A 27,815-nucleotide genomic window follows, 5' to 3' on the forward strand; every position below is an offset into this window, starting at 1 on the left:
GCACAACATTGCAAGTAGGATGTAGCTGGCCTGCACACACTGTGGGCGGGTTCCAGCGACACCCGGGCGGGATTCTTCGTTTTGCCGGCTGGTCAATGGGGTCTCCCATCCTGGGGCAGCCCCATGCCGTCGGCAAACTCCGGGCTGCCCGGCAAAATGGAGACTCCCGCCAGCAGAGAATTCAGCCCTGTGGGTTTGAGCACCAAGGTGTGGCACCGCAGAATGACAGGGTCCCACTTCTAACTTTAGCCAGGCTATATGGGGAGGTGCCTCTCCACCACAGGCTAGAGTGGAGGTAGAATGATCCCCTGGGCCAGGGCACACAGATCGATGGATGTCCAACAGCACATCCACACTGAGCCACTTGATCAAAATAAAGTGGCCCGTGGAGATCGCAATGACAAACAGAAGCTAAATAGAGACAATGTTGTTGCTGTGGACAAGGTAACCTGAGAGCTTGGAACTGGTTCTCCCCCTAAACCTTTCAGACAGGATGCTTGATCACCGGTGCCAGATACGCCTCATCCAGATGTTTCAGGCAAGCCAGGCACCCACCATGCCTAAGCAGTGCAGTCGATCTGGCATTAACCACTGGAATTGGCGGTGGGGTGGTGGGGCGATAGGGTGGGGGGGGAGGGGGGATCACTGATCTTTGAACACTGGCTCACTGCTCATGAGCTACATTCCCAATCTTTCCCCATCCCAGGGACCACCTCCCCTCAGTGAGGAACAAGGTGAAAGTTTGGGAACATTTGCAGTGGCCCACAGAGGGTGAGGTGAAGGGGCAGGTGGACTTGACTCAGATTTGGGGGAGTGGATTTGGTTCCACAGAACGAATGTGAATCTTCTGGTTTGACTTGCGGTGAGCGGCCCTGGTAAATTGGCCTCTCTCTTCATACTGAGGGGGTGCTGCTGGGCCATCCACTTCAATGTGATCGCTTTTGGTGACCTTTGAGTCCGGTATCATATCCACCGAGCTACCTCCATCTCGGAGACCAAGGAATGACAGGCAGTAGTCATTAGTTAAAGTCATTAAAAGATTCAGAATTGAAAATGTTACCTCCAATCAAAAACTGACATCACTTATCTGTGTGCTGATGTTAAGACTGCCTCTCCTCTCACCTTCCCTTCCCCAGTGATCACCACATAATTGTTTATGGTTATACTGCAGAATGTAGCTCCGGTTTTCCGAGGTCACACTGCTCTGGTTTAACAATCAGGCTGCTCCAGGACCCAGGGGAATGTCTACCCTCCCACTAACCCAGCAGTATTTGTTTCCTCATTGCCTTTAATTCAATGTAAAAGCTCTACTGGTAGAGCTACCTTCCACTTCATTTTTAAGAATTAATTTACAGGACATGGGGTGTCGCTGGTCAGACCGGCATTTATTGCCCATCCCTAGTTGCCCTTCAGGAGGTGGTGGTGAGTAGCCTTCTTGAACCGCTACAGTCCTTGAGTGTAGGTACAGCCACTGTGCTGTTAGGGAGGGAGTTCCAGGATGGTGAACGGTGCTGAACATTGTCCAGTCATCCGCAAACATCCCCACTTCTGCCCCAGCGACAGTGAAGGAACGGCGATATTTTTCCATGATGTGGAGATGCCGGCGTTGGACTGGGGTGAGCTCAGTAAGAAGTCTTACAGCACAAGGTTAAAGTCCAACAGGTTTGTTCAAATCACTAGCTTTCGGAGCACTGCTCCTTCCTCAGGTGAAGGAGCTGTGCTCCGAAAGCTAGTGATTCGATACAAACCTGTTGGAATTTAACCTGTCATTGTAAGACTTCTTACTGATATATTTTCAAGTCAGGGTGGTGAGTGACTTGGAGGGGAACCTCCAGGTGGTGGGGTTCCCAGGTATCTGCTGCTCTTGTCCTTTATGGTAGTGTCGTGGGTATGGAAGGTGCTGCCTGAGGAAACCTGGTGAGTTCCTGCAATCCACGTGGCTGACACTGTCTGTCAGTACTAGAGGGGATGTTTGTGGAAGGGGGAGCAATCAAGAGGTTGCTTTGTCCTGGGTGGTTTCCAGCTTCTTGAGTGTTTTTGGAGCTGCGCTCATCAGGCACAACACTCCTGACTTGTGGCTTGAGATGGTGTACAGGCTTTGGGAAGTCAGGAGGTGAGTTACTCATCGAGCCACAGGCTAGCCCAGTTCAGTTTCTGGTCAATGGTAACCCCCAGGTTGTTGAGAGTGGGGGATTCAGTGATTGAATGTCAAGGTTAATGGTTAGACTCTCTCTTATTGGAGATGGTCATTGTCTTGGCCATGGTCATTGTCTGGCACTTGTGGTGTGAATGTAACTTGTCAGCCCCGAGCCTGGATATTGTCCCGGTCTTGCTGCATTTGGACAGGGACTGCTTCACCATCTGAGGAGTCGCGAATGGTGCTGAACATTGTGCAGTCACCCGCAAACATCCCCCCTTCTGACCTTATGATGGAAGGAAGGTCATTGGTGAAGCAGCTGAAGATGGTTGGGCCTCGGATACGACCCTGAGGAACCCCTGCAGTGATGTCCTTGAGCTGAGATGATTGACCTCCAACCACCACAACCATCTTCCTTTGTGCCGGGTCTGACCCCAACCAGCGGAGAGTTTTCCCCCTGATTCCCATTGGCTCCAGTTTAGCTCGGGCTCCGTGATGCCACACTCGGTCAGATGCTGCCTTTTAGTTAAAGGGCAGTCACTCTCACCTCATTCGGGAATGACATTCACCACAGCATGGCAGCTTCAGGTTGAATGGTGTGTGCTAGTATTTCTAATCAATAAACTGGTCCAGCTCAAATAAATAACGAGAAAGAGATGCAGCTGAAGCCATACTATACCCAACTCAAACTGCGAGCTGACCATTCCTCGTGATACAATGAAACCCTGGTTAGGCGCCAACGTTGCTTTAACTGACTTACAATGAGCAAGAACGCAGCCTTAATTACCATTACCCGTGTCATCGATGTCGTCCGGATCATTTTCCGCCGGGTCTTCTTCGGTTTTCTCAGTTCATCGTCTTCATCATACAAATCCTGGACACAAATCAAGTGATATAGAATTACACCGAGTCTACAGCAAAGTAACAGGCTTTCAGGCCAAACCAATCCATCCTGGTGTTTATGTTCCACTCAAACCTCCTCCCATCCTTCCTCATCTCATCTGCATAATCCTCCATTCCTTTCTCACTCGTGTTTATTTAATTTCCCCTTAAATGCCTCAACACCATTCCCTTCAGCTACTGCTTGTGGAAGTGAGTTCCACATTCTCACCACTTTCTCTGAGTAAAGAAGTTAGTCCTGAAGTTTTCTCACAAAGTAACCACACAGTTCCATAAGACTATATGACATAGGAGCAGAATTAGGCCACTCGGCCCATCGGGTCTGCACCGCCATTCTATCATGTCTGATATTTTCTCATCCCCATTCTCCTGCCTTCTCCCCATAACCCCTGACCCCCTTATTGAACAAAGTATATTTACCGTTTTGTACACAAAATAGAATACATATACATATATATACATAGAAGAGAAGGGAACACGCACAAAACACAAAACAAACAACAACAAAAAAGTGAGAATAAAATAACTGGTAGGGTATTATGTGCTAGCTCAACAACAGCAGCTCTGTACAATTGACAATATTGTTTGTAGCACATAAGTAGCCATCTGTTTGTGAGGGGTGTAAGGTTTTCGGGCAATTCGGCCCTTTTGGAACTGCCCAAGCATAAAAACTCAGAGACTGTAAACTGACTTTTCAGCCAAGAGAACAGAACCAGTTTTCCCAGCAGGCTTGGTCCGCTGAGCTGAGTAGGGACATAAGTACATAAATATTTACAAACACCCCCCTAGGAGCTACAAGGAAGAAGGAGCCAGACAACAAGATAACATCAAAACACAGACAAAGGGGCACGGGAATACACAGGAGGCTTGCATGCAAGCAGGACAATGGGATGGTCATAGCCCCATGCAGATGTAAATGACCTGGCCTCCACCAGAGCAGAATCCAATCAACACCCCATCAACATAGCAGCGATCTCCAGAGCAGATGGAAGTCTTTGAAAATCTTCAAGGGAGCTCAACCTCGTTATCTCAAAAAACAGACTGGAGGCGGACCTAGGGGAGGTACTCCCATCTCGACAGGTCTGACCGGCTCAAAGGGGGCAGGACCAGCGGGAACTTTAAACCTTACCTTTTTCAATGCAAAAGGGGCTGTGTTTCGATTGAGGGTCTCTTCGTTCTTGACTCGACCTCTCCACCTTTGACTTGACCTCTGCAGCCTGTGACTGTAAGTACCCTGCAGCAGCTTGCGAAACTCCCTTGACCTTGATAGTGGTTGAGGCTTTGGGGAAGGGGACTTGATTTGTGTTCTGTGTCATTGCTAAAACTGTGTAACATAAGATTTTTCGTTGTGTCCGTTATAGTACTTTCTGAATAGACTTAGTTTGTGTTAGAGTTTAAGATTTTATTATAATTTCTTCTGTTTGATGATTTTGACCTGGGTTTTGCAATAAACCTTGATTTGCTGATAATTGGAGTCGTTTAAATTCTTCAATCTCTCACCAGCGATCTCTGACCAAGTCATTGTTAAAATATTCCTCACCTTAATTCCGGGTTCAAGAATCTAGGGTCATCTTGAGCGATTCACTCAGGACAGGCTGCTGGTTAGGTAATAAACAGCAGTGTCCTATTCTCTCTCTTGGGAAAGCTACTCCAGCGAAGTAGGAACCGGGTGGGTGTTGCACCACCGGCAAGAGAGAGAATCACCTGGGCATTGGTAGGGGTCTGGAGATCTGTGTGATATAAGCCTCAGGCTTCCGGTTAGGGATAAACGGCAGGCTTGATTCAGTGCTCTCTTCCGTGGAGGTGTCCCAGTGCGGCATCCCCTGGCCTCTGAAGTTTCAGTGCCAGCTGGAGAGAGACACACACAGATACTCAAACCCCAGATATCGGCCCAGTAGTGGAGTAGCAGAGATGGCACCCTCTACAATGGCGACCGCGGCAGGACCCCGGTGGTTTGGAGTATGTGACTTGGCAGAGGGGGTGAGGGAACGAAGCAAAATGGAGGAGAGAATATCCTCGTATTTGTGGCAAAAGGTCAACCTCACCAAACCTTGGGTTTCAGAATTGATCAATGCGGAGCAACCGGTAATGGCAGCGGCTGCATGGACAGAAAGCAAGGCGCACAAAAGGCACTTGGAGAAGGCAGTTTGGCTGGTTTGCCTGTCCGAGCAGGTAGTCAAGACAGAGGATAGGGTCGAAGAGTTAGAGCAGGAGTTGAGAGAAGTGAGGGCCAGCGCAGGGGACAGCGCTAGCGCAGCGGAACGACTGCGGGAAGAAATGGCAGAAATGAAACAGGAAAGCGAGTCTAACCGGTGTGAGAAGGACTATCTCCACTGCCAGATAGTGGAGGGTAAAGAAAAGGAACGGAGGCTCCAGGAACTCTATGCTCGGAGTACAGAGCAGTGTAGGAAGCTGGAGGGGAAGTTCCGGGACATCCAGGCAGCGTACCGAGTGGCTCGCGAGGAAGTAGGGGACTGTGCCCATGGGCCGTGCCAGGCACGAATAACGGAGTTGGAGGAGGCCTTGTCCAAGGTCAGGGGACAGATACACCTGGTAGGTCCAGGGGGGTCCCCAAGGGGCAAGGTGCTCCTCGCAGCGGATGATTCCCCACAGGCCAAGGGGAAGAGACCGCCTCCTGAGGCACCGGGATCGTGCCCGGGTCGGCAGGCGGGGAACGGACTGCACGTTCAGGGGCAAGTCCAAGGGGGGTCGGCAGGGTACCCCCAGCTGGCGGCGTGTCCGCCTGGTTTCGTATGTGGGTCCCCATGGGATGGGGACAGACCGCTGCCTGGGATGCCGGTGATGGGGCCGGGTCAGCAGGTAGGGTTTGGACCGCCCGGTCAGGGGCAGGTCCAAGGGGGGTCAGTGGTGTATCCCCAGATAGCGGCGTCTCCTATATGGGTAGCTAGCCCGGGGACAGGGGGGCTACCCAACGAGGCAGGAGAGCTGGACAGTGGGGAGGAGGAGCAGGAACCCCAGGTAGGGCAGATGTGCCCTGTCAGGCAAAGGAGGTATGGTCCCCCGGCGGGGATGGCAAATAGGGGACCGGTTGAGGGCGACATTATCGTTCCTCATGGGGCATCCGCGCTCAGGGGGATGGTGGCCCACGTTCCCAGACTAACTCCAAAGGGGGATCCGTCGCTGCATTTTATGGAGGTGGAACAGGCTGCCAACATCAATGACTGCGACGAAGGGGAGCAAATAAAGATGCTCCTGATAACCCTAGATGCCCAGCTATGCAGGACAGTGACCTCTGGGAATGGGGGAAGACCTGACACATGGGCGGCAGCACAGACTGCTGTTCTGGAGGCGATGGGCTTGAATCTGGGGAGCCCTTTCATGAGGGTGGGGGAAACCAAGCAGCAACCAGGGGAATCTCCCACCATGTTCGCAGACAGACTGTGGACTGTCTATATGGAGGCATGCGGGGTTCCCGCGGATAGACGGAATTTAGGGGAAAGAACCGCCCACTGGCTGAAGACCCTAGTTGCCAACTGTCTCCCTAACGTTAGGGCAAAAGCCGAACACTGGTTCGACCCGCAGACCCCGGCCCTTAATGAGGAAGAGGTCCTTAGGAAACTTACCCTCGCATATCGTAATGGGGAGAGGGGTGAGGACAAGCCCCTTAAGGGTAGGGTGCATGAAATCGCGCCAGCAGCCCCTAAGAGAGAGTGGAAGCATGAGGAATACTTATGCTACGGGTGTGGGAAGGCCGGGCATTTCAAGAGGGAATGTAAAAACCCTAGCAAGGAGGAGAGGGCTCCCGCAGTAGAGAGTCAGACCCCGGCGGCAGGAGCAGCTGCCCCGGAAACCTTCGAGGTAAAGAAACTTTTAGCCTTTTTGCAGAGCCTAGCAGCTGGGTCGGGACAGGTGGCAATGGCAACGGGCCAGGGCCTGCCCGCACCCACACCACAAGAACCTGTATGACTACCCAGGGAGCAGCCTCAGGAAAAAGGGAGCACAGGGGTAGTTCTAGCCCCAGACCCTGGTCCGGTCCAGGTGCAGGGTCCCATTCTGGAGGCTGCCTCAGCGGCTATTTGCAGTTTAAATCCCTTAAGGTGGGACCCATGCGAACGCCACATCAGTCAATTTAAATTGTTCCACCCCATAAGGACAAAAAAGAGCAAGGTGGGGGGAAGACGGGGGGTGGTAGTGGAGAAACCCCCCGTAGAATTAACGACGGTGGGGGAGGTCCCTGACTCCACGGTCACACAACCGGTGACAAGGTGCTGTCCCGAAGGGGCAGTCCCAAAGAGACCGACAGTGCTGCAAGCACCCAGCCCAGGGACAGTAACGATTCCCAAGCCCTTACCTGTGGGTCAGGTGGCCTGCCTTAGTATAGAGGCTAAGGAGGCGGAGGAAGTGGAGGTATCACCTTGGGTTTGGGAACCAGTCAGGGGACGAAGGAGCAATCGGGTCTCCAAGCCCCCTCTAAGATGGTCCCCATCACACCTCCCAATAACCCGGTCCCGCAGTAAGGGGGCCCGAGGGGAAGGGAGCGATGAGGGATCACCGAACCCTGTTGGGAAAGGAGAGGCAAGGGGCAGCCCGAACCCCCGGGAGGGGACGGTCTGGCCCGAGCCGTTGGACCAAACAGGTGAACTGCCCCAGTTTAGCGGGGCACAGTTTTAATTTGGCCACCCGGAGACGGGTGGCATTGTATATAGCATTCCCCCCCTGTTAGTTCTAATTAGTGTGTAGTTGTGTGTGAAGTATTTAGGATCGTGGGAACACAGAAGCGCCTGGTGCAAGGGTAAAATGATGAAGCACCAGGCACTAGGACCCTGGTGCAGCCGGGCTGTAAACACAGAATCACAGACAGGCTGCGGCAACTTCAAAGCGGGAGCTGCTGCTGCCGCCGGATAGCGGCAGGCACTAGGACCCTGGGGAGCCGGGCTGTGGACACAGAATCACAGACAGGCTGCGGCAACTTCAAAGCGGGAGCTGCTGCTGCCACTGGATAGAACCCATGCACTTTAAGGTAGGTAGGGCTGTAGAGGCAAGAATGTGTTTTGTTTTTTACAGATGGGGCACCCGACGATGTGGAGTTTGAGGATCTTGGCGATGGTGGGACCGGGAGAACTCCGCAGAGGCGAGACAGAAGAGTCCTTCGACTGACCGGGTTAGGGTGTCTGAGGGCAGGCGGGTGTGTTTAACCTGTGAGGGGGACGTTCCTTTGGGGAGATGGTGGTGGCCCAGGAAGCTGAGGCTGGACATGAGGGATCGGTCCTCGGACTGGGAACGCCTGGACACCAACACCTAACGGACCATCACGGGGTCACCGGGTAGGATCACCGTTTGCGGGGATAAGGGGTGGGCTTCTGACCGGGGCATTTATTTGTGTTCATGGGGATCTACCAAGGCATGTCCACAAGGGGCATTAATCACTTTTGTAAGGTGGTGGCAGAACCCAGGGAACGGGATAAATTGACCGCAGTGGGGAGGGATGTGTAACGCCCAGGGAAGGGATGACTGTAGAAGCTACCGAACTGCTGGTTCAGGTAAAGCGACCCCTGCCCACAGCCCAACCGATCGACCCTCACAACTGTCCGATCACCACCAGGGGGGGGGCCTGAGAATGGTTTAGTGTTTGCCCCCACAAAGGAAATGTTGTACAGGGGGTACATTATGCTGTCGCCTCAGTTGGACTAAACCTCTCAGCTGCAGGTATCGACGATGGAGGATAAATGAAGAGCCCTCAACGGGAAGAAGCGAAGTGCAGCCAAGAAAGGAGGATCCTTGGTGAAATAAACAGATGCAATTGTAAATAGTTGTATGGATTCGCGTGAAATGTGTACTTGATTGTGATATATGTACAGGGACCCTTACGTTTGGGGTCCCGGTGAAATGTGTACTTGATTGTGATATATGTACAGGGACCCTTACGTTTGGGGTTCCGGTGAAATGTGTATATGTTACTGTCTGCTTGAATTAAGTATGGTCTTGTCTTTCCCTCTCATTGAAATCAGGGGTAGCCTAGATTAAGGGAACTGTCTTGGGAATTGTAATTTCGCATGTTGTTGGGGGGGGGCCTACGGTCCACACAAGAGGAAATAATTGCCCTTCACCTGTGTCGATACGGTCCAAGCAGGTAGGGACGTATCGAAGGGGCATCTGTAAGGTTTTCGGGCAATTCGGCCCTTTTGGAACTGCCCAAGCATAAAAACTCAGAGACTGTAAACTGACTTTTCAGCCAAGAGAACAGAACCAGTTTTCCCAGCAGGCTTGGTCCGCTGAGCTGAGTAGGGACATAAGTACATAAATATTTACAAACACCCCCCTAGGAGCTACAAGGAAGAAGGAGCCAGACAACAAGATAACATCAAAACACAGACAAAGGGGCACGGGAATACACAGGAGGCTTGCATGCAAGCAGGACAATGGGATGGTCATAGCCCCATGCAGATGTAAATGACCTGGCCTCCACCAGAGCAGAATCCAATCAACACCCCATCAACATAGCAGCGATCTCCAGAGCAGATGGAAGTCTTTGAAAATCTTCAAGGGAGCTCAACCTCGTTATCTCAAAAAACAGACTGGAGGCGGACCTAGGACTCCCATCTCGACAGGTCTGACCGGCTCAAAGGGGGCAGGACCAGCGGGAACTTTAAACCTTACCTTTTTCAATGCAAAAGGGGCTGTGTTTCGATTGAGGGTCTCTTCGTTCTTGGCTCGACCTCTGCACCCCTGACTTGACCTCTGCAGCCTGTGACCGTAAGTATCCTGCAGCAGCTTGCGAAACTCCCTTGACTTTAATAGTGGTTGAGGCTTTGGGGAAGGGAACTTGTTTTGTGCCTTGTGATATTGCTAAAAACTGTGTAATCATAAGAATTTTCGTTGTGTCCGCTATATTACTTTTGAATAGCCTTAGTTTGTATTAGAGCATAAGATTTTATTGTGTTTCTTCTGTTGATGATTTTGACCTGGGTTTTGCAATAAACCTTGATTTGATGATAATTGGAGTCGTTTAAATTCTTCAATCTTTCACCAGCGATCTCTGACCAAGTCATTGTTAAAATACTCCTCACCTTAATTCCGGGTTCAAGAATCGAGGGTCATCTTGAGCGATTCACTCAGGACAGACTGCTGGTTAGGAAATAAACAGCAGTGTCCTATTCTCTCTCTTGGGAAAGCTACTCTAGTGGGGTAGGAACCGGGTGGGTGTTGTACCACCGGCAAGAGAGAGAATCACCTGGGTATTGGTAGGGGTCTGGAGATCTGTGTGATATAAGTCTCAGGCTGTCGGTTAGGAATAAACGGCAGGCTTGAATCAGTGCTCTCTTCAGTGGAAGTGTCCCAGTGCGACATCCCCTGGCCTCTGAAGTTTCAGTGCCAGCTGGAGAGAGACACACACAGATATTCAAACCCCAGATATCGGCCCAGTAGTGGAGTAGCGGAGATGGCACCCTCTACAGGGGGGGGGGTACATATACATTTGGGCGCTGGGGAAACAATTCCAGGGGGCAATACGCGAATGGATCTGGTGCTGGTGTTGTCACTTGCTTCTCCCGGATAGTTTTCGCTGCCATTGTCGCCTCGCGTTCACCTCCGCTTCAGCCGTTCGTCCCGTCTTTCGCCCGGATTCTCCTTGTTCTCTGCTCCTGGAGATGCCAAGTTTGTGATTGTTTCCCGTGCCCTCCTTCCGGCTGTCATTCCCCTGCCTCACTGGTTTCCCTCTATTGTTCCCTGTCTCCTCCCTCTTCCACCCCCTCCCCTTCTTCTGGGGTTCGCCTTTCTTTCCTCTTAGGTTTAGCTGCTATCCCCCCGCCCCTGTCTATCCCTCCCTCGCCTCGGCTACTTTCCCCTGATTCTTGGCTACCTGGCTATTCTTCTGCTTGTTCGTTGGCCACAAACAGGTCCCGGAACAATTGCGTGAATGGCTCCCACGTTCTGTGGAAGCCGTCGTCTGTCCCTCGGATGGCGAATTTGATTTTCTCCATGTGGAGAGATTCTGAGAGGTCGGACAGCCAGTCTGCAGCTTTGGGTGGTGCTGCTGACCGCCAGCCGAACAGGATTCTACAGCGGGCGATCAAGGAGGCAAAGGCCCTCCTCCCCAGGAATAGATCTGGCTGGTCTGATACCCCCAAGACCGCCACTTTCGGGCATGGCTCCACCCTCATCCCCACCACTTTGGACATTGCCTCGAAGAAGGCTGTCCAGTACCTCGCAAGTCTGGGGCAAGACCAGAACATGTGGGCGTGGTTGGCCCGGCCTGCTTGGCACTGTTCACATCTATCCTCCACCTCCGGGAAGAACCTACTCATACGGGTTCTTGTAAAGTGGGCTCTATGTACCACTTCTAGTTGCGTCAGGCTGAGCCTTGCACACGTGGAGTTGACCCAGTGCAGTGCTTCGCTCCAGAGTCCCCACCCTATTTCAATCCCCAGATCTTCCGCCCATTTCTTTCTTGTTAGGTCCAGTACGGTGTCGGCCCTTTCTACCAGTCGGTCATACATGTCGCTACAGTTCCCTTTATCTTGTATGCTTACGTCCAGTAATATTTGTCGTGGCGGTTGTGGGTACGATCTTGTCTCCTTTCATAGGACGTTTTTGAGTTGCAGATACCTTAGCTCGTTCCCCCTGGTGTTGCGATCCTGCCATCCGTATAGGTCCCTGACAGTCAGTGTCCCTCTGTCCTGTCCCCACCTTTTGAAGGTGGCGTCAGTCAGCGCTGGTGTGAACCGATGGTTGTTGCAAATGGGAGCTTTGTCCGACATTTTGGTCGGGCCAAATTGCTGCCGTAGTTGGTTATTGGACTGGAGGGTGGTTATCACCACCGGGCTGCTGGAGTGTTTTTTGGGTGTGGATGGGAGTGCCGCCGTGGCGAAGGCCCAGAGGGAGGTCCCCTTGCAGGAGGCCTCTTCCGCGTGCACCCACTCGGCTTCTGGCTCCTTGCTCCAACCCCTTATTCGCTCAGCCGTCGCCGCCCAGTGGTAGAATTGTAGGTTTGGGAGGGCTAGCCCCCCCCCGGATTTTGTTTTTTGTAGGACCTTCTTTGGGATCCTAGCATTCTTCCCCCCCCCACCCCCCCCATACAAACGCCATGATTAGTTTGTCTAGTGCTTTGAAAAAGGCCTTGGGGATGTAGATCGGGATGGATCCAAGTAGGAAGATGTACCTGGGCAGCACGTTCATTTTGACCATCTGGACTCTCCCCGCGAGGGAGAATGGGAGTGTGTTCCATCTTTGCAGGTCCTTTTTTACTTCCTCCGTCAGAGTGGTGAGGTTCCATTTGTGGATCTCTGTCCTGTCATGGGCTGTTTGGATCCCCAGGTAGCGGAATTTGTGTGGGGCTTGTTTAAGCGGCAGTCCCGTTAGTGCTGCCCCCCCCTTATGTGGGTGTACCGGGAAGATCTCGCTTTTGCTCATGTTGAGTTTGTAGCCCGAGAAGGCGCCAAACTCTTTCAGGAGCGCGATGATTCCGTCCCTGCTGCTCTGTGGGTCCGAATGTAGAGGAGCAGGTCATCTGCATAGAGTCAGACTCTGTGCTCTTTGCCGCCCCTTTGGATCCCCCTCCAGCTTTTTGCTGCTCTGAGCGCGATTGCTAGTGGTTCGATCGCTGGAGCGAACAGCAGCGGGGACAGTGGGCATCCTTGTCTGGTGCCCCTGTGCAGCTGGAAGTATAGAGAGTTGGTGTTGTTGGTCCGGACGCTCGCCAAGGGAGCGTTGTATAGGAGTTTTACCCAGGAGGTGAACCCTGTTCCAAGCCCGAACGGCTCCAGTATTTGCATTCGACTCTGTCGAAGGCCTTTTCTGCGTCTAGGGAAACGATCATCTCTGGTGATCTCTCCCCAGATGGGGTCATTATCATGTTTAGCACGCGCCTGATGTTCGAGGTTAGCTACCTACCTTTGACAAAACCCGTCTGGTCCTTTGGTACGCAGTCTTCTAGCCTTTTGGTTAGGATTTTGGCCAGTATTTTGGCGTCTGCATTCAGCAGTGAGATGGGTCTGTATGACCCACATTCCGTTGGGTCTTTATCTTTCTTAGGTATCAGCGAGATTGAGGCCTGTGCTAGCGTAGTGGCAGTGTGCCCCTAGCTAGCGAGTCTGTGAACATCTCCCGCAGGTGCGGGGCCAGTGCTGTCGCAAATGTTTTGTAGAAGTCCGCCGGGAACCCGTCTGGTCCCGGCGCCTTCCCCGCCTGCATGGAGCTAATGCTGTCCATGATCTCTCCCAGCGCTAGTGGTGCTTCCAGGCCCCGTTTTCTGCCGACCCCCACGACTGGAATGTCCAGTCCATCAAGGAACCGTTTCATCCCGGACTCCCCCATTGGGGGCTCTGAGGTGTACAGCCCTTGGTAGAAGGCCTTGAAGGTTTTGTTGATCTTTTCTGGTTCTGTTTCTAGCGTGCCTCTGGTATCCCTGATTTGTGCAATTTCTCTGGTGGCTGCCTGCTTTCTCAGCTGGTGTGCCAACAGGCGGCTGGCTTTGTCTCCGTGTTCGTATAGGGTCCCACCTGCCTGGCGGAGTTGGTGCACTGCTTTCCTGGTGGAGAGCAGATCAAAGTTCCTTTGTAGCGCTTTCCTCTCCGCCAGGAGATCTACGGTCGGGGCCTCGGAGTATGTACGGTCTACCTCCAGTATGGAGTCGACCAGCTGCTGCCTAGCCGCCCTTTCCTCCCTATCTCTTCGAGCTTTGAAAGCGATAATTTCCCCTCTTACTACGGCCTTTAGCGCTTCCCAGAAGGTGGAGGGTGACACCTGCCCGTTTTGGTTGTTCTTCGTATACTCTGCTATGGCCAGCGATATCTTTTTGTTGAAGGACTTGTCTGCTAGTAGAGCAATGTCCCACCGCCACGTGGGGCTTTAGGCCCTGCCTATCTCCAGCCTCACGTCCATGTCGTGTGGAGCGTGGTCGGATATCACAATTGTGGAGTATTCCACTTTGTCTACCATGGAAGCACCGTTTTACCCACCACAAAGAAGTCAATTCTGGTGTATATGTTGTGCATTGGGGAGAAGAAGGAGAATTCCTTCTCCCCCCGGGTGGGCAAACATCCAGGGGTCCACCGCTCCCATCTGTTCCATAAAGTGACTGAGTTCCCTTGCCATGCTTGAAGTTTTCCCCGTTTTGGGGTTTGATCTGTCTGTCGTTGGGTCCTGTACACAGTTGAAGTTCCCCCCCCCCACCAATGATTAGTCGGTGCGTCGCTGTGTCGGGGATTTCTGTCATGGTCTTTTTGATGCTGATCCCCTTATTAATCAAGAACCTATCTATCTCTGTCTTAAACACACTGTGATTTGGCCTCCACAGCCTTCTGCGGTAAAGAGTTCCACAGATTCACCACCCTCTGGCTGAAGAAATTCCTCCTCATCTCTGTTTTAAAGGATCGTCCCTTTAGTCTGAGATTCTCTCCTCTGGTTCTAGTTTCTCCTACAATTGGAAACATCCTCTCCACATCCACTCTATCCAGGCCTCGCAGTATCCTGTGTTTCAATAAGATCTCCCCTCATCTTTCTAGACTCCAACGGGTACAGACCCAGAGTCCTCAACCGTTCCTCATACAACAAGCTCTTCATTCCAGGGATCATTCTTGTGAACCTCCTCTGGACCCTTTCCAAGGCCAGCACATCCTTCTTTAGAGACGGGGCCCAAAACTGCTCACAATACTCCAAATGGGGTCTGACCAGAGCCTTATACAGCCTCAGAAGCACATCCCTGGTCTTGTATTCTAGCCCTCTTGACATGAATGCTAACATTGCATTTGCCTTCCTAACTGCCGACTGAGCCTACACATTAACCTTAAGAGAATCGTGAACAAGGATTCCCAAGTCCCTTTGTGCTTCTGATTTCCTAAGCATCTCCCCATTTAGAAAATAGTCTATGCCTCCATTCCTCCTTCCAAAGTGCATAACCTCACACCTTTCTGGGCTGGTTTAGCTCAGTGAGCTAGATAGCTGGTTTGTGATGCAGAACAAGGCCAGCAGCGCGGGTTCAATTCCCGTACCAGCTTACCCGAACAGGTGCCGGAATGTGGCGACTAGGTGCTTTTCACAGTAACTTTATACTTGTGACAATAAAAGGTTATTATTATTATTTTCCATATTGTATTTCATTTGCCACTTCATTGCCCGCTCTCCTAGCTTCTCCAAATCCTTCTGCAGCCCCCTTGCTTCCTCAATACTACCTGTCCCTCTACAGATCTTTGTATCATAGAACATAGAACATAGAACGATACAGCGAAGTACAGGCCCTTCGGCCCACAATGTTGCACCGAAACAAAAGCCATCTAACCTACACTATGCCATTATCATCCATATGCTTATCCAATAAACTTTTAAATGCCCTCAATGTTGGCGAGTTCACTACTGTTGCAGGTAGGGCATTCCACGGCCTCACCACTCTTTGCGTAAAGAACCTACCTCTGACCTCTGTCCTATATCTATTACCCCTCAGTTTAAAGCTATGGCCCCTCGTGCTAGCCGTTTCCATCCGCGGGAGAAGGCTCTCACTGTCCACCCTATCTAACCCCCTGATCATTTTGTATGCCTCTATTAAGTCTCCTCTTAACCTTCTTCTCTCCAACGAAAACAACCTCAAGTCCATCAGCCTTTCCTCATAAGATTTTCCCTCCATACCAGGCAACATCCTGGTAAATCTCCTCTGCACCCGCTCCAAAGCTTCCACGTGCTTCCTATAATGCGGTAACCAGAACTGTACGCAATACTCCAAATGCGGCCGTACCAGAGTTTTGTACAGCTGCAACATGACCTCATGACTCCGGAACTCAATCCCTCTACCAATAAAGGCCAACACTCCATAGGCCTTCTTCACAACCCTATCAACCTGGATGGCAACTTTCAGGGATCTATGTACATGGACACCTAGATCCCTCTGCTCATCCACACTTCCAAGAACTTTACCATTAGCCAAATATTCCGCATTCCTGTTATTCCTTCCAAAGTGAATCACCTCACACTTCTCTACATTAAACTCCATTTGCCACCTCTCAGCCCAGCTCTGCAGCTTCTCTATGTCCCTCTGTAACCTGCTACATCCTTCCGCACTGTCGACAACACCACCGACTTTAGTGTCGTCTGCAAATTTACTCACCCACCCTTCTGCGCCCTCCTCTAGGTCGTTGATAAAAATGACAAACAGCGACGGCCCCAGAACAGATCCTTGTGGTACGCCACTTGTAACTGAACTCCATTCTGAACATTTCCCATCAACCACCACCCTCTGTCTTCTTTCAGCTAGCCAATTTCTGATCCACATCTCTAAATCACCCTCAATCCCCAGCCTCCGTATTTTCTGCAATAGCCTACCGTGGGGAACCTTATCAAACGCTTTACTGAAATCCATATACACCACATCAACTGCTCTACCCTCGTCTACCTGTTCAGTCACCTTCTCAAAGAACTCAATAAGGTTTGTGAGGCATGACCTACCCTTCACAAAGCCATGCTGACTATCCCTGATCATATTATTCCTATCTAGATGATTATAAATCTTGTCTCTTATAATCCCCTCCAAGACTTTACCCACAACAGACGTGAGGCTCACCAGTCTATAGTTGCCGGGGTTGTCTCTACTCCCCTTTTTGAACAAAGGGACCACATTTGCTATCCTCCAGTCCTCTGGCACTATTACTGTAGCAATGATGACATAAAAATCAAAGCCAAAGGCCCAGCAATCTCTTCCCTGGCTTCCCAGAGAATCCTAGGATAAATCCCATCAGGCCCCGGGGACTTATCTATTTTCAGCCTGTCCAGAATTGCCAACACCTCTTCCCTACGTACCTCAATGCCATCTATTCTAATAGCCTGGGTCTCAGCATTCTCCTCCACAACATTATCTTTTTCCTGAGTGAATACTGACGAAAAATATTCATTTAGTATCTCGCCTATCTCTTCAGACTCCACACACAACTTCCCATCCCTGTCCTTGACTGGCCCTACTCTTACCCTAGTCATTCTTTTATTCCTGACATACCTATAGAAAGCTTTTGGGTTTTCCTTGATCCTACCTGCCAAATACTTCTCATGTCCCCTCCTTGCTCGTCTTAGCTCTCTTTTTAGATCCTTCCTCGCTACCTTGTAACTATCAATCGCCCCAACTGAAATTTCACACCTCATCTTCACATAGGCCTCCTTCTTCCTCTTAACAAGAGATTCCACTTCTTTGGTAAACCACGGTTCCCTCGCTCGACGCCTTCCTCCTTGCCTGACCGGTACGTACTTATCAAGAACACGCAGTAGCTGTTCCTTGAACAAGCTCCACTTATCCAGTGTGCCCAACACTTGCAGCCTACTTCTCCAACCTATACCCCCCAAGTCAATTCTAATGGCATCATAATTGCCCTTCCCCCAGCTATAACTCTTGCCCTGCGGTGTATACTTATCCCTTTCCATCACTAACGTAAACGTCACCGAATTGTGGTCACTGTCCCCAAAGTGCTCTCCTACCTCCAAATCCAACACCTGGCCTGGTTCATTACCCAAAACCAAATCCAAAGTGGCCTCGCCTCTTGTTGGCCTGTCAACATATTGTGTCAGGAAACCCTCCTGCACACATTGTACAAAAGACGACCCATCTAATGTACTCGAACTATATCTTTTCCAGTCAATATTTGGAAAGTTAAAGTCTCCCATAATAACTACCCTGTTACTTTCGCTCTTATCCAGAATCATCTTCGCCATCCTTTCCTCTACATCCCTAGAACTATTTGGAGGCCTATAGAAAACTCCCAACAGGGTGACCTCTCCTTTCCTGTTTCTAACCTCAGCCCATACTACCTCGGAAGAAGAGTCCCCATCTAGCATCCTCTCCGCCACCGTAATACTGTTTTTGACTAGCAGAGCCACACCTCCCCCTCTTTTGCCTCCTTCTCTGAGCTTACTAAAACACCTAAACCCCGAAACCTGCAACATCCATTCCTGTCCCTGCTCTATCCATGTTACCACAACATCGAAGTCCCAGGTACCAACCCATGCTGCCAGTTCCCCTACCTTATTTTGTATACTCCTGGCATTGAAGTAGACACGCTTCAAACCACCTACCTGAACACTGGCCCCCTCCTGCGAAGTCAAATCTGTGCTCCTGACCTCTATACTCTCATTCTCCCGTACCCTAAAACTACAATCGAGGTTCCCATGACCCTGCTGCATTAGTTTAAACCCCCCCAAAGAGCACTAACAAATCTCTCCCCCAGGATATTTGTGCCCCTCAGGTTCAGATGTAGACCATCCTGTCTGAAGAGGTCCCACCTTCCCCAGAAAGAGCCCCAGTTATCCAGAAATCTGAATCCCTCCCGCCTGCACCATCCCTGTAGCCACGTGTTTAATTGCATCATCTGCAAACTTAGCAACAGAGCCTTCAGTACCTTCTTCCAGATCATTAATGTATATTGTGAAAAGTTGTGGTCCCAGCAGAGACCCCTGAGGCACACCACTAGTCACCGGCTGCCATCCTGAAAAAGATCCCTTTATCCCCACTCTTTGCCTTCTGCCAGTCAGCCAATCCTCTATCCATGCCAGGATCTTACCCTTAACACCATGGGCTCTTAACTTATTTCACAGTCTCCTGTGCGGCACCTTGTCAAAAGTCTTCTTTAAATCTAAATAAATCAGGTCCACTGGTTCTTCTTTGTCTAACTTGCTTGTTACCTCCTCAAAGAACTCTAACAGATTTGTCAGACATGACCTCCCTTTGACGAAGCCATGCTGACTCAGTCCTATTTTACCATGCACTTCCAAGCACTCCGCGATCTCATCTTTAATAACAGACTCTAAAATCTTACCAATGACCGAAGTCAGGCTAACCGGCCTATAATTTCCCGACTTCTGCCTCCCTCCCTTCTTAAACACGGTGTTACATTAGCCACTTTCCAGTCCTCTGGGACACTTCCTGCCTCCACAATTTCCTCAGCTATCTCGTTTAGGACCCTGGGGTGTAGTCCATCTGGTCCAGGTGACTTATCCACCTTCAGACCTTTCAGTTTCCCCAGAAGCTTCTCCTTAGTAATGGTCACTGCACTCACCTCTGCCCCCTGGTTCTGGAGCTCTGGCATCCCACTGGTGTCTTCCACCGTGAAGACTGATGCAAAGTAACTATTCAGTTCCTCTGCCAAAAGCAACATTTGCTTTTACTGACAATGTAATATTTAGGGTCAGAGACATGTTTACTCCCAGTTGAGGATACATCAGCTCTGGGGTGTGAGAATAACGCTGACTCGAACCCCAATGCAGCACAGAAAGGGACCATTTGCCCCATCATGCCTGTACTAGCTCTTTGAAAGAGTGATCTTATTCTTCCCACTCCCCCTGCTCTTTCCACATATCACTGTAAATATTCCTCCTTCAAGTATTTATCCAATTTTTTTGGGAAATTATTTATAAATCTGCTTCCACTATCCTTCGAGGCAGGGTATGTCAGATCACAGCAATTTACTGCAGAAATTCCTATCAGGTAGAAATTCTTTACCTGACTCGGAACAGCATCATCGCTGCCTTCCTGCTCAGAGGAAAAACTGTCGTCTTCTTCCTCCGAGTAATTATCTATATCTGGAGATCGATCTGCAATACGATGAAGAAGACATTCTTGAGAACACAGCAGAAAATGAGCTGACTTTCTCCTCTTTCACATCTACAGGAATCCCGGCGATACAAACACCCCTGCCCAAAATAATCAAGAAAGAACCATTCCAAGGTGAGGACCCACCATCCGTGGGGAACTAAAAAGGTTAACGATAGTATCAAACTTAAAGAAAAAGTATAAAAGTGCACAAAGACTGGGGGCAGGTCAGAGATTGGACAGAATGTAAAAAACAGCAAGAAAGATAAAAGATTCACACGGTGGGAGAAATTAGAGTATGTGTTAAGCGAGCTAGAAATATAAAGGCAGATGGTCAGAGTTTCTATAGATAGTTAAATAAGAAAAAAGTTAACAAAGTAAGCATTGACCCTGTAGAAAGTGAGTTTGGGGAATTCATTATGGAAAATAAGGAGAAGGCAGATGAATTGAATGAATATTTTGCATCGGGCTTTACTAAAAAGGATACAAGTAGCATCCTCTGTAGTAAAGGGAGGGTTTAAACTAGTATGGCAGGGGGGTGGGCACGGGAGCAATAGATCAGAAGGTGAGAGCACTGAAGGAGAACTAGGTAATAGGGACAGTGTGGCACTGAGGCAGAGCTGACAGGGAGAAGTTGCTGAACACAGCGGGTCTGGTGGCCTGAAGTGCATATGCTTTAATGCAAGAAGTATTACGGGTAAGGCAGATGAACTTAGAGCTTGGATTAGTACTTGGAACTATGATGTTGTTGCCATTACAGAGACCTGGTTCAGGGAAGGGCAGGATTGGCAGCTAAACGTTCCAGGATTCAGATGTTTCAGGCGGGATAGAGGGGGATGTAAAAGGGGTGGCGGAGTTGCGCTACTGGTTAGGGAGAATATCACAGCTGTACTACGGGACGACACCTCAGAGGGCAGTGAGGCTATATGGGTAGAGATCAGGAATAAGAAGGGTGCAGTCACAATGTTGGGGGTTTACTACAGGCCTCCCAACAGCCAGCGGGAGATAGAGGAGCAGATAGGTAGACAGATTTGGGAAAAGAGTAAAAACAACAGGTTTGTGGTGATGGGAGACTTCAACTTCCCCAATATTGACTGGGACTCACTTAGTGCCAGGGGCTTAGACGGGGCAGAGTTTGTAAGGAGCATCCAGGAGGGCTTCTTAAAACAATATGTAAACAGTCCAACTAGGGAAGGGGTGGTACTGGACCTGGTATTGGGGAATGAGCCCGGCCAGGTGGTAGAAGTTTCAGCAGGGGAGCATTTCGGGAACAGTGACCACAATTCAGTAAGTTTTAAAGTGCTGGTGGACAAGGATAAGAGTGGTCCTAGGGTGAATGTGCTAAATTGGGGGAAGGCTAATTATAACAATATTAGGCAGGAACTGAAGAACCTAGATTGGGGGCGGATGTTTGAGGGCAAATCAACATCTGACATGTGGGAGGCTTTCAAGTGTCAGTTGAAAGGAATTCAGGACCGGCATGTTCCTGTGAGGAACAAGGATAAATACGGCAATTTTCGGGGACCTTGGATAACGAGAGATATTGTAGGCCTCGTCAAAAATAAAAAGGAGGCATTTGTCAGGGCTAAAAGGCTGGGAACAGACGAAGCCTGTGTGGAATATAAGGAAAGTAGGAAGGAACTTAAGCAAGGAGTCAGGAGGGCTAGAAGGGGTCACGAAAAGTCATTGGCAAATAGGGTTAAGGAAAATCCCAAGGCTTTTTACACGTACATAAAAAGCAAGAGGGTAGCCAGGGAAAGGGTTGGCCCACTGAAGGATAGGCAAGGGAATCTATGTGTGAAGCCAGAGGAAATGGGCGAGATACTAAATGAATACTTTGCATCAGTATTCACCAAAGAGAGGGAATTGGTAGATGTTGAGTCTGGAGAAGGGTGTGTAGATAGCCTGAGTCACATTGAGATCCAAAAAGACGAGGTGTTGGGTGTCTTAAAAAATATTAAGGTAGATATGTCCCCAGGGCCTGATGGGATCTACCCCAGAATACTGAAGGAGGCTGGAGAGGAAATTGCTGAGGCCTTGACAGAAATCTTTGGATCCTCACTGTCTTCAGGTGATGTCCTGGAGGACTGGAGAATAGCCAATGTTGTTCCTCTGTTTAAGAAGGGTAGCAAGGATAATCCAGGGAACTACAGGCCGGTGAGCCTTACTTCAGTGGTAGGGAAATTACTGGAGAGAATTCTTCGAGACAGGATCTACTCTCATTTAGAAGCAAATGGACGTATTAGTGAGAGGCAGCATGGTTTTGTGAAGGGGAGGTCGTGTCTCACTAACTTGATAGAGTTTTTCGAGGAGGTCACAAAGATGATTGATGCAGGTAGGGCATTGGATGTTGTCTATATGGAATTCAGTAAGGCCTTTGACAAGGTCCCTCATGGTAGACTAGTACAAAAGGTGAAGTCACACGGGATCAGGGGTGAGCTGGCAAGGTGGATACAGAACTGGCTAGGTCATAGAAGGCAGAGAGTAGCAATGGAAGGATGCTTTTCTAATTGGAGGGCTGTGACCAGTGGTGTTCCACAGGGATCAGTGCTGGGACCTTTGCTCTTTGGAGTATATATAAATGATTTGGAGGAAAATGAAACTGGTCTGATTAGTAAGTTTGCAGATGACACAAAGTTTAGTGGAATTGCGGATAGCGATGAGGACTGTCAGAGGATACAGCAGGATTTAGATTGTTTGGAGACTTGGGCGGAGAGATGGCAGATGGAGTTTAATCCGGACAAATGTGAGGTAATGCATTTTGGAAGGTCTAATGCAGGTAGGGAATATACAGTGAATGGTAGAACCCTCAAGAGTATTGAAAGTCAGAGAGATCTAGGTGTACAGGTCCACAGGTCACTGAAAGGGGCAACACAGGTGGAGAAGGTAGTCAAGAAGGCATACGGCATGCTTGCCTTCATTGGCCAGGGCATTGAGTATAAGAATTGGCAAGTCATGTTGCAGCTGTATAGAACCTTAGTTAGGCCACACTTGGAGTATAGTGTTCAATTCTGGTCGCCACACTACCAGAAGGATATGGAGGCTTTAGAGAGGGTGCAGAAGAGATTTACCAGAATGTTGCCTGGTATGGAGGGCATTAGCTATGAGGAGCGGTTGAATAAACTCGGTTTGTTCTCACTGGAACGACGGAGGTTGAGAGCCGACCTGATAGAGGTCTACAAAATTATGAGGGGCATAGACAGAGTGGATAGTCAGAGGCTTTTCCCCAGGGTAGAGGGGTCAATTACTAGGGGGCATAGGTTTAAGGTGCGAGGGGCAAGGTTTAGAGTAGATGTATGAGGCAAGTTTTTTACACAGAGGGTAGTGGGTGCCTGGAACTCGCTAACGGAGGAGGTGGTGGAAGCAGGGACGATAGTGACATTTAAGGGGCATCTTGACAAATACATGAATAGGATGGGAATAGAGGGATACGGACCCAGAAAGTGTAGAAGATTGTAGTTTAGTCGGGCAGCATGGTCGTCACAGGCTTGGAGGGCCGAAGGGCCTGTTCCTGTGCTGTACATTTCTTTGTTCTTTGTTTGTTCTTTGTTATCCCAGAAACAGCACTAAACCAGGAAATTGAAGGGAGGGAAGCACTCAGCAAAATTGGCACCAGGAAGTGGAAGTGGTGCTGAGCAAATTGTTAGGATCTGCAGGGTGCAAAATGCCCGGCTCCTGATGGAAGTCATTCTCGGGTCGTGGCTAATGAGATAGTTGATGTGTTGGTTTTAATTTTCAAAACATTTTCTGGATTCAGAGAAAGTTCCATTAGATTGCAAAATAGAAAGTGAAAAAGGTAGGGAAACAGAGGCCAGTTAGCCTAACATCTGCCAGGGGGAAAATATTAGAAGCCATCATTAAGGATGATGTGGAGATGCCGGCGTTGGACTGGGGTGAGCACAGTAAGAAGTCTTACAACACCAGGTTAAAGTCCAACAGGTTTGTTTCAAATCACGAGCTTTTGGAGCACTGCTCCTTCCTCAGGTGAATGAAGAGGTGGGTTCCAGAAACGTATATCTAGACAAAGTCAAAGATGCAAGATGATACTTTGAACGCAAGTCTGTGTTGTAGGTCGACTTGAGTGGGTTTGTGATCTGTAGCCCTTTCGGGATCTTGTCTGCTTTCTTGCATCTTTGTAGAAACTTAATGTCAGTGTTTATATGAGCGATTTTCTTGGAGATCCTCTCCACTTTGAGCCGGCAGTTTGCGGTGTCGATGGTGGCCATGATGTGGAGATGAAAATGAAATGAATGAAATGAAAATCGTTTATTGTCACAAGTAGGGTTCAAATGAAGTTACTGTGAAAAGCCCCTAGTCGCCACATTCCAGCGCCTGTTCGGGGAGGCTGGTACGGGAAGATGAGGAGATGCCGGTGTTGGACTGGGGTGAGCTCAGTAAGAAGTCTTACAACACCAGGTTAAAGTTCAACATGTTTGTTTCATTATTAAGGATGTTCAATCATTAAGGATGTTATAGCAGAGCACTTAGAAACATTCAAGGCAACAAGGCAGAGTCAACATGGTTTTGTGAAAGGGAAATCATGCTTAAACAATTTACTGGAGTTCTTTGAAGGAGCCACAGATAAAGAGGAACCGGTGGGTGTACAATACTTAGATTTCCAGAAGGAATTTCATATGAGTACCACATCAAAGGTTATTGTGGAAAATAATAGCTCATGGTGTAGGAGTAACATGTTAGCATGGTAGAAGACTGGCTAGCTAACGGGAATCAGAGAGTAATCACTAATAGCTCTATTTCTAGTTCGTAAAACGAGTGGGGTGCCACAGGAATCAGTGCTGGGGTCCCAACCTCCATTTATATAAATGACTTGAACGAAAGGGACAAAGATATGGGGGTGTTTTTCCGCGCCCCGGGTTTCTCAGCGATAAGAACGGCCTGCCGATGGTCGGTGGTGGCATCTTCTGGGCACGCCGATGGCAATGGGATTAGCCGATGAATCCACACCTCACAGCAAACCTGCGCCTGGGATTCGACGTTGGGCGAACTGGAAGATCGCACTGGCTGGAACATTCCCCCCCCCCCCCCGAGATAGGCTTTCAGATATATGGATCACTGGGTTATCTTCTGGGCAAGGTGGGACCTGTACACGAGGACGGGTTGCACCTGAACTGGAGGGACACCAATGTCCTGGGCGGGAGGTTTCCTGGTCCTGTTTGGGAGGGTTTAAACTAGTGTGGCAGGGGGGGGTGGGAACCGGAGCAGCAGGCCAGTAAATGCAGAGACTGGGGACAAAAGTGAGACTGAGATAAACAGCAGAGTACGAGCAGGTAGAGGGAGGCTGCAGGGCTCAGCGGGACTGTAGGTCTGGAGTGTGTTTGCTTCAATGTAAGAAGTATAACGGGTAAGACAGAGGAACTGTGAGCCTGGATTACTGCATGGAACTATCATGTAATTGCAATTACGGAGACATGGTTAATGGAGGGACAGGACTGGCAGCTTAACATTCCGGATATCGTTTTAGACGGGACAGAAGGGCGGGGGAGTCGCTTTGCTGATTAGGGAGCAGATCACAGCTGTGTTGAGGGAGGGACATTGTAGTGAGGCATTATGGGTGGAGGTCAGGAATAAGAAGGGTGAAATCACAATGTTGGGTGTGTACGATTGACCTCCCAACATCCCGCAGGAGACAGGGGAGCAGTTTGTGTGGTCAGACACTGAAAGCTGTTAAAAAACAGGGTAGTTGTGACTTTAACTTCCCCCATATTGACTGACAATCCCTTACAGCCAGGGGCTCGGATGGAGAGATTTCAAAAAGCGTGGGGAGAGAGAAGAGAGTTCATTATGAATAGCGGAGAGAGGAGAGAGTTCATTGTGAATAGCGGAGAGAGGAGAGAGTTCATTGTGAATAGTGGGGAGAGAGGAGAGAGTTCATTGTGAATAGCGGGGAGAGAGGAGAGAGTTCATTGTGAATAGCGGGGAGAGAGGAGAGTGTTCATTGTGAATAGCGGGGAGAGAGGAGAGAGTTCATTGTGAATAGCGGAGAGAGGAGAGAGTTCATTGTGAATAGCGGAGAGAGAGGAGAGAGTTAATTGTGAATAGTGGGGAGAGAGGAGAGAGTTAATTGTGAATAGCGGGGAGAGAGGAGAGAGTTCATTGTGAATAGTGGGGAGAGAGGAGAGAGTTCATTGTGAATAGCGGGGAGAGAGGAGAGAGTTCACTGTGAATAGCGGGGAGAGAGGAGAGAGTTCATTGTGAATAGCGGGGAGAGAGGAGAGAGTTAATTGTGAATAGCGGGGAGAGAGGAGAGAGTTCATTGTGAATAGTGGGGAGGGAGGAGAGTGTTCATTGTGAATAGTGGGGAGAGAGGAGAGAGTTCATTGTGAATAGCGGAGAGAGAGGAGAGAGTTAATTGTGAATAGCGGGGAGAGAGGAGAGAGTTCATTGTGAATAGTGGGGAGGGAGGAGAGTGTTCATTGTGAATAGTGGGGAGAGAGGAGAGTGTTCATTGTGAATAGCGGGGAGAGAGGAGAGAGTTCATTGTGAATAGCGGGGAGAGAGGAGTGAGTTCATTGTGAATAGCGGGAGGAGAGGAGAGAGTTCATTGTGAATAGTGGGGAGAGAGGAGAGTGTTCATTGTGAATAGCGGGGAGAGAGGAGAGAGTTCACTGTGAATAGCGGGGAGAGAGGAGAGAGTTCACTGTGAATAGCGGGGAGAGAGGAGAGAGTTCATTGTGAATAACGGGGAGAGAGGAGAGAGTTCATTGTGAATAGTGGGGAGAGAGGAGAGAGTTCATTGTGAATAGCGGAGAGAGAGGAGAGAGTTAATTGTGAATAGCGGAGAGAGAGGAGAGAGTTCATTGTGAATAGCGGAGAGAGAGGAGAGAGTTAATTGTGAATAGCGGGGAGAGAGGAGAGAGTTCATTGTGAATAGTGGGGAGGGAGGAGAGTGTTCATTGTGAATAGCGGGGAGAGAGGAGAGTGTTCATTGTGAATAGCGGGGAGAGAGGAGAGAGTTCATTGTGAATAGCGGGGAGAGAGGAGTGAGTTCATTGTGAATAGCGGGAGGAGAGGAGAGAGTTCATTGTGAATAGTGGGGAGAGAGGAGAGTGTTCATTGTGAATAGCGGGGAGAGAGGAGAGAGTTCACTGTGAATAGCGGGGAGAGAGGAGAGAGTTCACTGTGAATAGCGGGGAGAGAGGAGTGAGTTCATTGTGAATAGTGGGGAGAGAGGAGAGTGTTCATTGTGAATAGCGGGGAGAGAGGAGAGAGTTCACTGTGAATAGCGGGGAGAGAGGAGGGTGTACATAGTGAATAGCCGGGAGAGAGATTTATTTTGAATAGTGGGCAGAGATTCAGTTACACAGTGTCCAGGCATCAAGGTTTGATTGGAATGCGAGGCTAAGGCCCCGCACATGCTGCATGGCCCACCCAGCCACGGAACCCATTTGGCATGTGTCAAATGCTCGCTGAACCACGATTGCCAATTCTCCATTAGCGCTTCCCTCCGCTGCGCAGCCAGAGTCCTCAGCAGTCAGCGGGGGTTATTTGTGATCAGTGGGGCAGACAGGCAGGGACAGGGGTTGTCCCCGGAATGGCATTGGGATCCTGGGGTTGGCATGGTGGTGTCGCGAGCGATTGCCCCCCAGTTGCCCCATCAGTGTCTCCTCCCCACCCTCCCATGGAGGCCCAGCCCTGCGAAGGGTCCCCCACCCACCGCCGAGCACTGGGCGGCAAGCCCAGCGCCCCAGGGCTCTTTGCCCGTAGGCACAGATGGCTACTCCCCTCCTCGGCTCCCCATGGAAGCCCTTCCGCCATGTTCACATTTTTCAAAAGGAGTACTAACCGTCGCCAGCGTGACCACTTGCTGGGGAGACCGGTGAATGACGGGAGGCTGTTGGATGACGGGTGGCTCTCGGTAATTGTATGGAAATGGGGGTTAAGTGGTGATAATGGGTTTCTGGCCACACTATGGCGAGATTCCGAATTGGCCTACGGGAGATGGCCGTTGCATCGCAAACTGTTTGGCGCCAGGTGCGGTTCCCGTTTTTGGCCTCACCCGCTATTCACCGGGCTCGTTTCGCTTGAGCGCGAGTGTAGCGAGGCCGGAAGATCGCACAAGTTATTTGTTTCATTTTAATGGAAATGCTGTTTCGGAGTCTAGTTCTGTCGGTTATTTAGCAGGTTTGTGGTGGCTCTTTCTGTATCAATATCGGGTTCATTTATAGTTTGAGTGATTTCAATTGTTATGAAGTCCACCAGTGGACGTCACAGGTCGGAAAACTATTTCCTAGCTTGGGATAG

At 49.9% G+C, this 27,815-nt stretch overlaps 1 protein-coding gene across 4 annotated transcripts in view; it reads right to left on the bottom strand.

Annotated features, from left to right (window-relative positions):
* LOC140411248 (phosphofurin acidic cluster sorting protein 1-like) overlaps positions 1-27,815 on the bottom strand; it is a 911,105-nt gene that overhangs the window by 554,350 nt on the left and 328,940 nt on the right. For 3 of the 4 annotated variants that reach the window (XM_072500373.1, XM_072500371.1, XM_072500374.1), the window contains exons 6-7: positions 19,464-19,555; positions 2,925-3,011 (exon numbers count right to left, since the gene is read on the bottom strand). In XM_072500373.1, coding sequence (XP_072356474.1) covers positions 2,925-3,011; positions 19,464-19,555 — 179 coding nt within the window. The remainder of the gene's footprint in view (positions 1-2,924; positions 3,012-19,463; positions 19,556-27,815) is intronic. The other variant, XM_072500372.1, reaches the window with a different exon arrangement.

The sequence above is a fragment of the Scyliorhinus torazame genome, chromosome 4, assembly GCF_047496885.1.
Source record: "Scyliorhinus torazame isolate Kashiwa2021f chromosome 4, sScyTor2.1, whole genome shotgun sequence".
Classification (NCBI taxonomy): domain Eukaryota; kingdom Metazoa; phylum Chordata; class Chondrichthyes; order Carcharhiniformes; family Scyliorhinidae; genus Scyliorhinus; species Scyliorhinus torazame.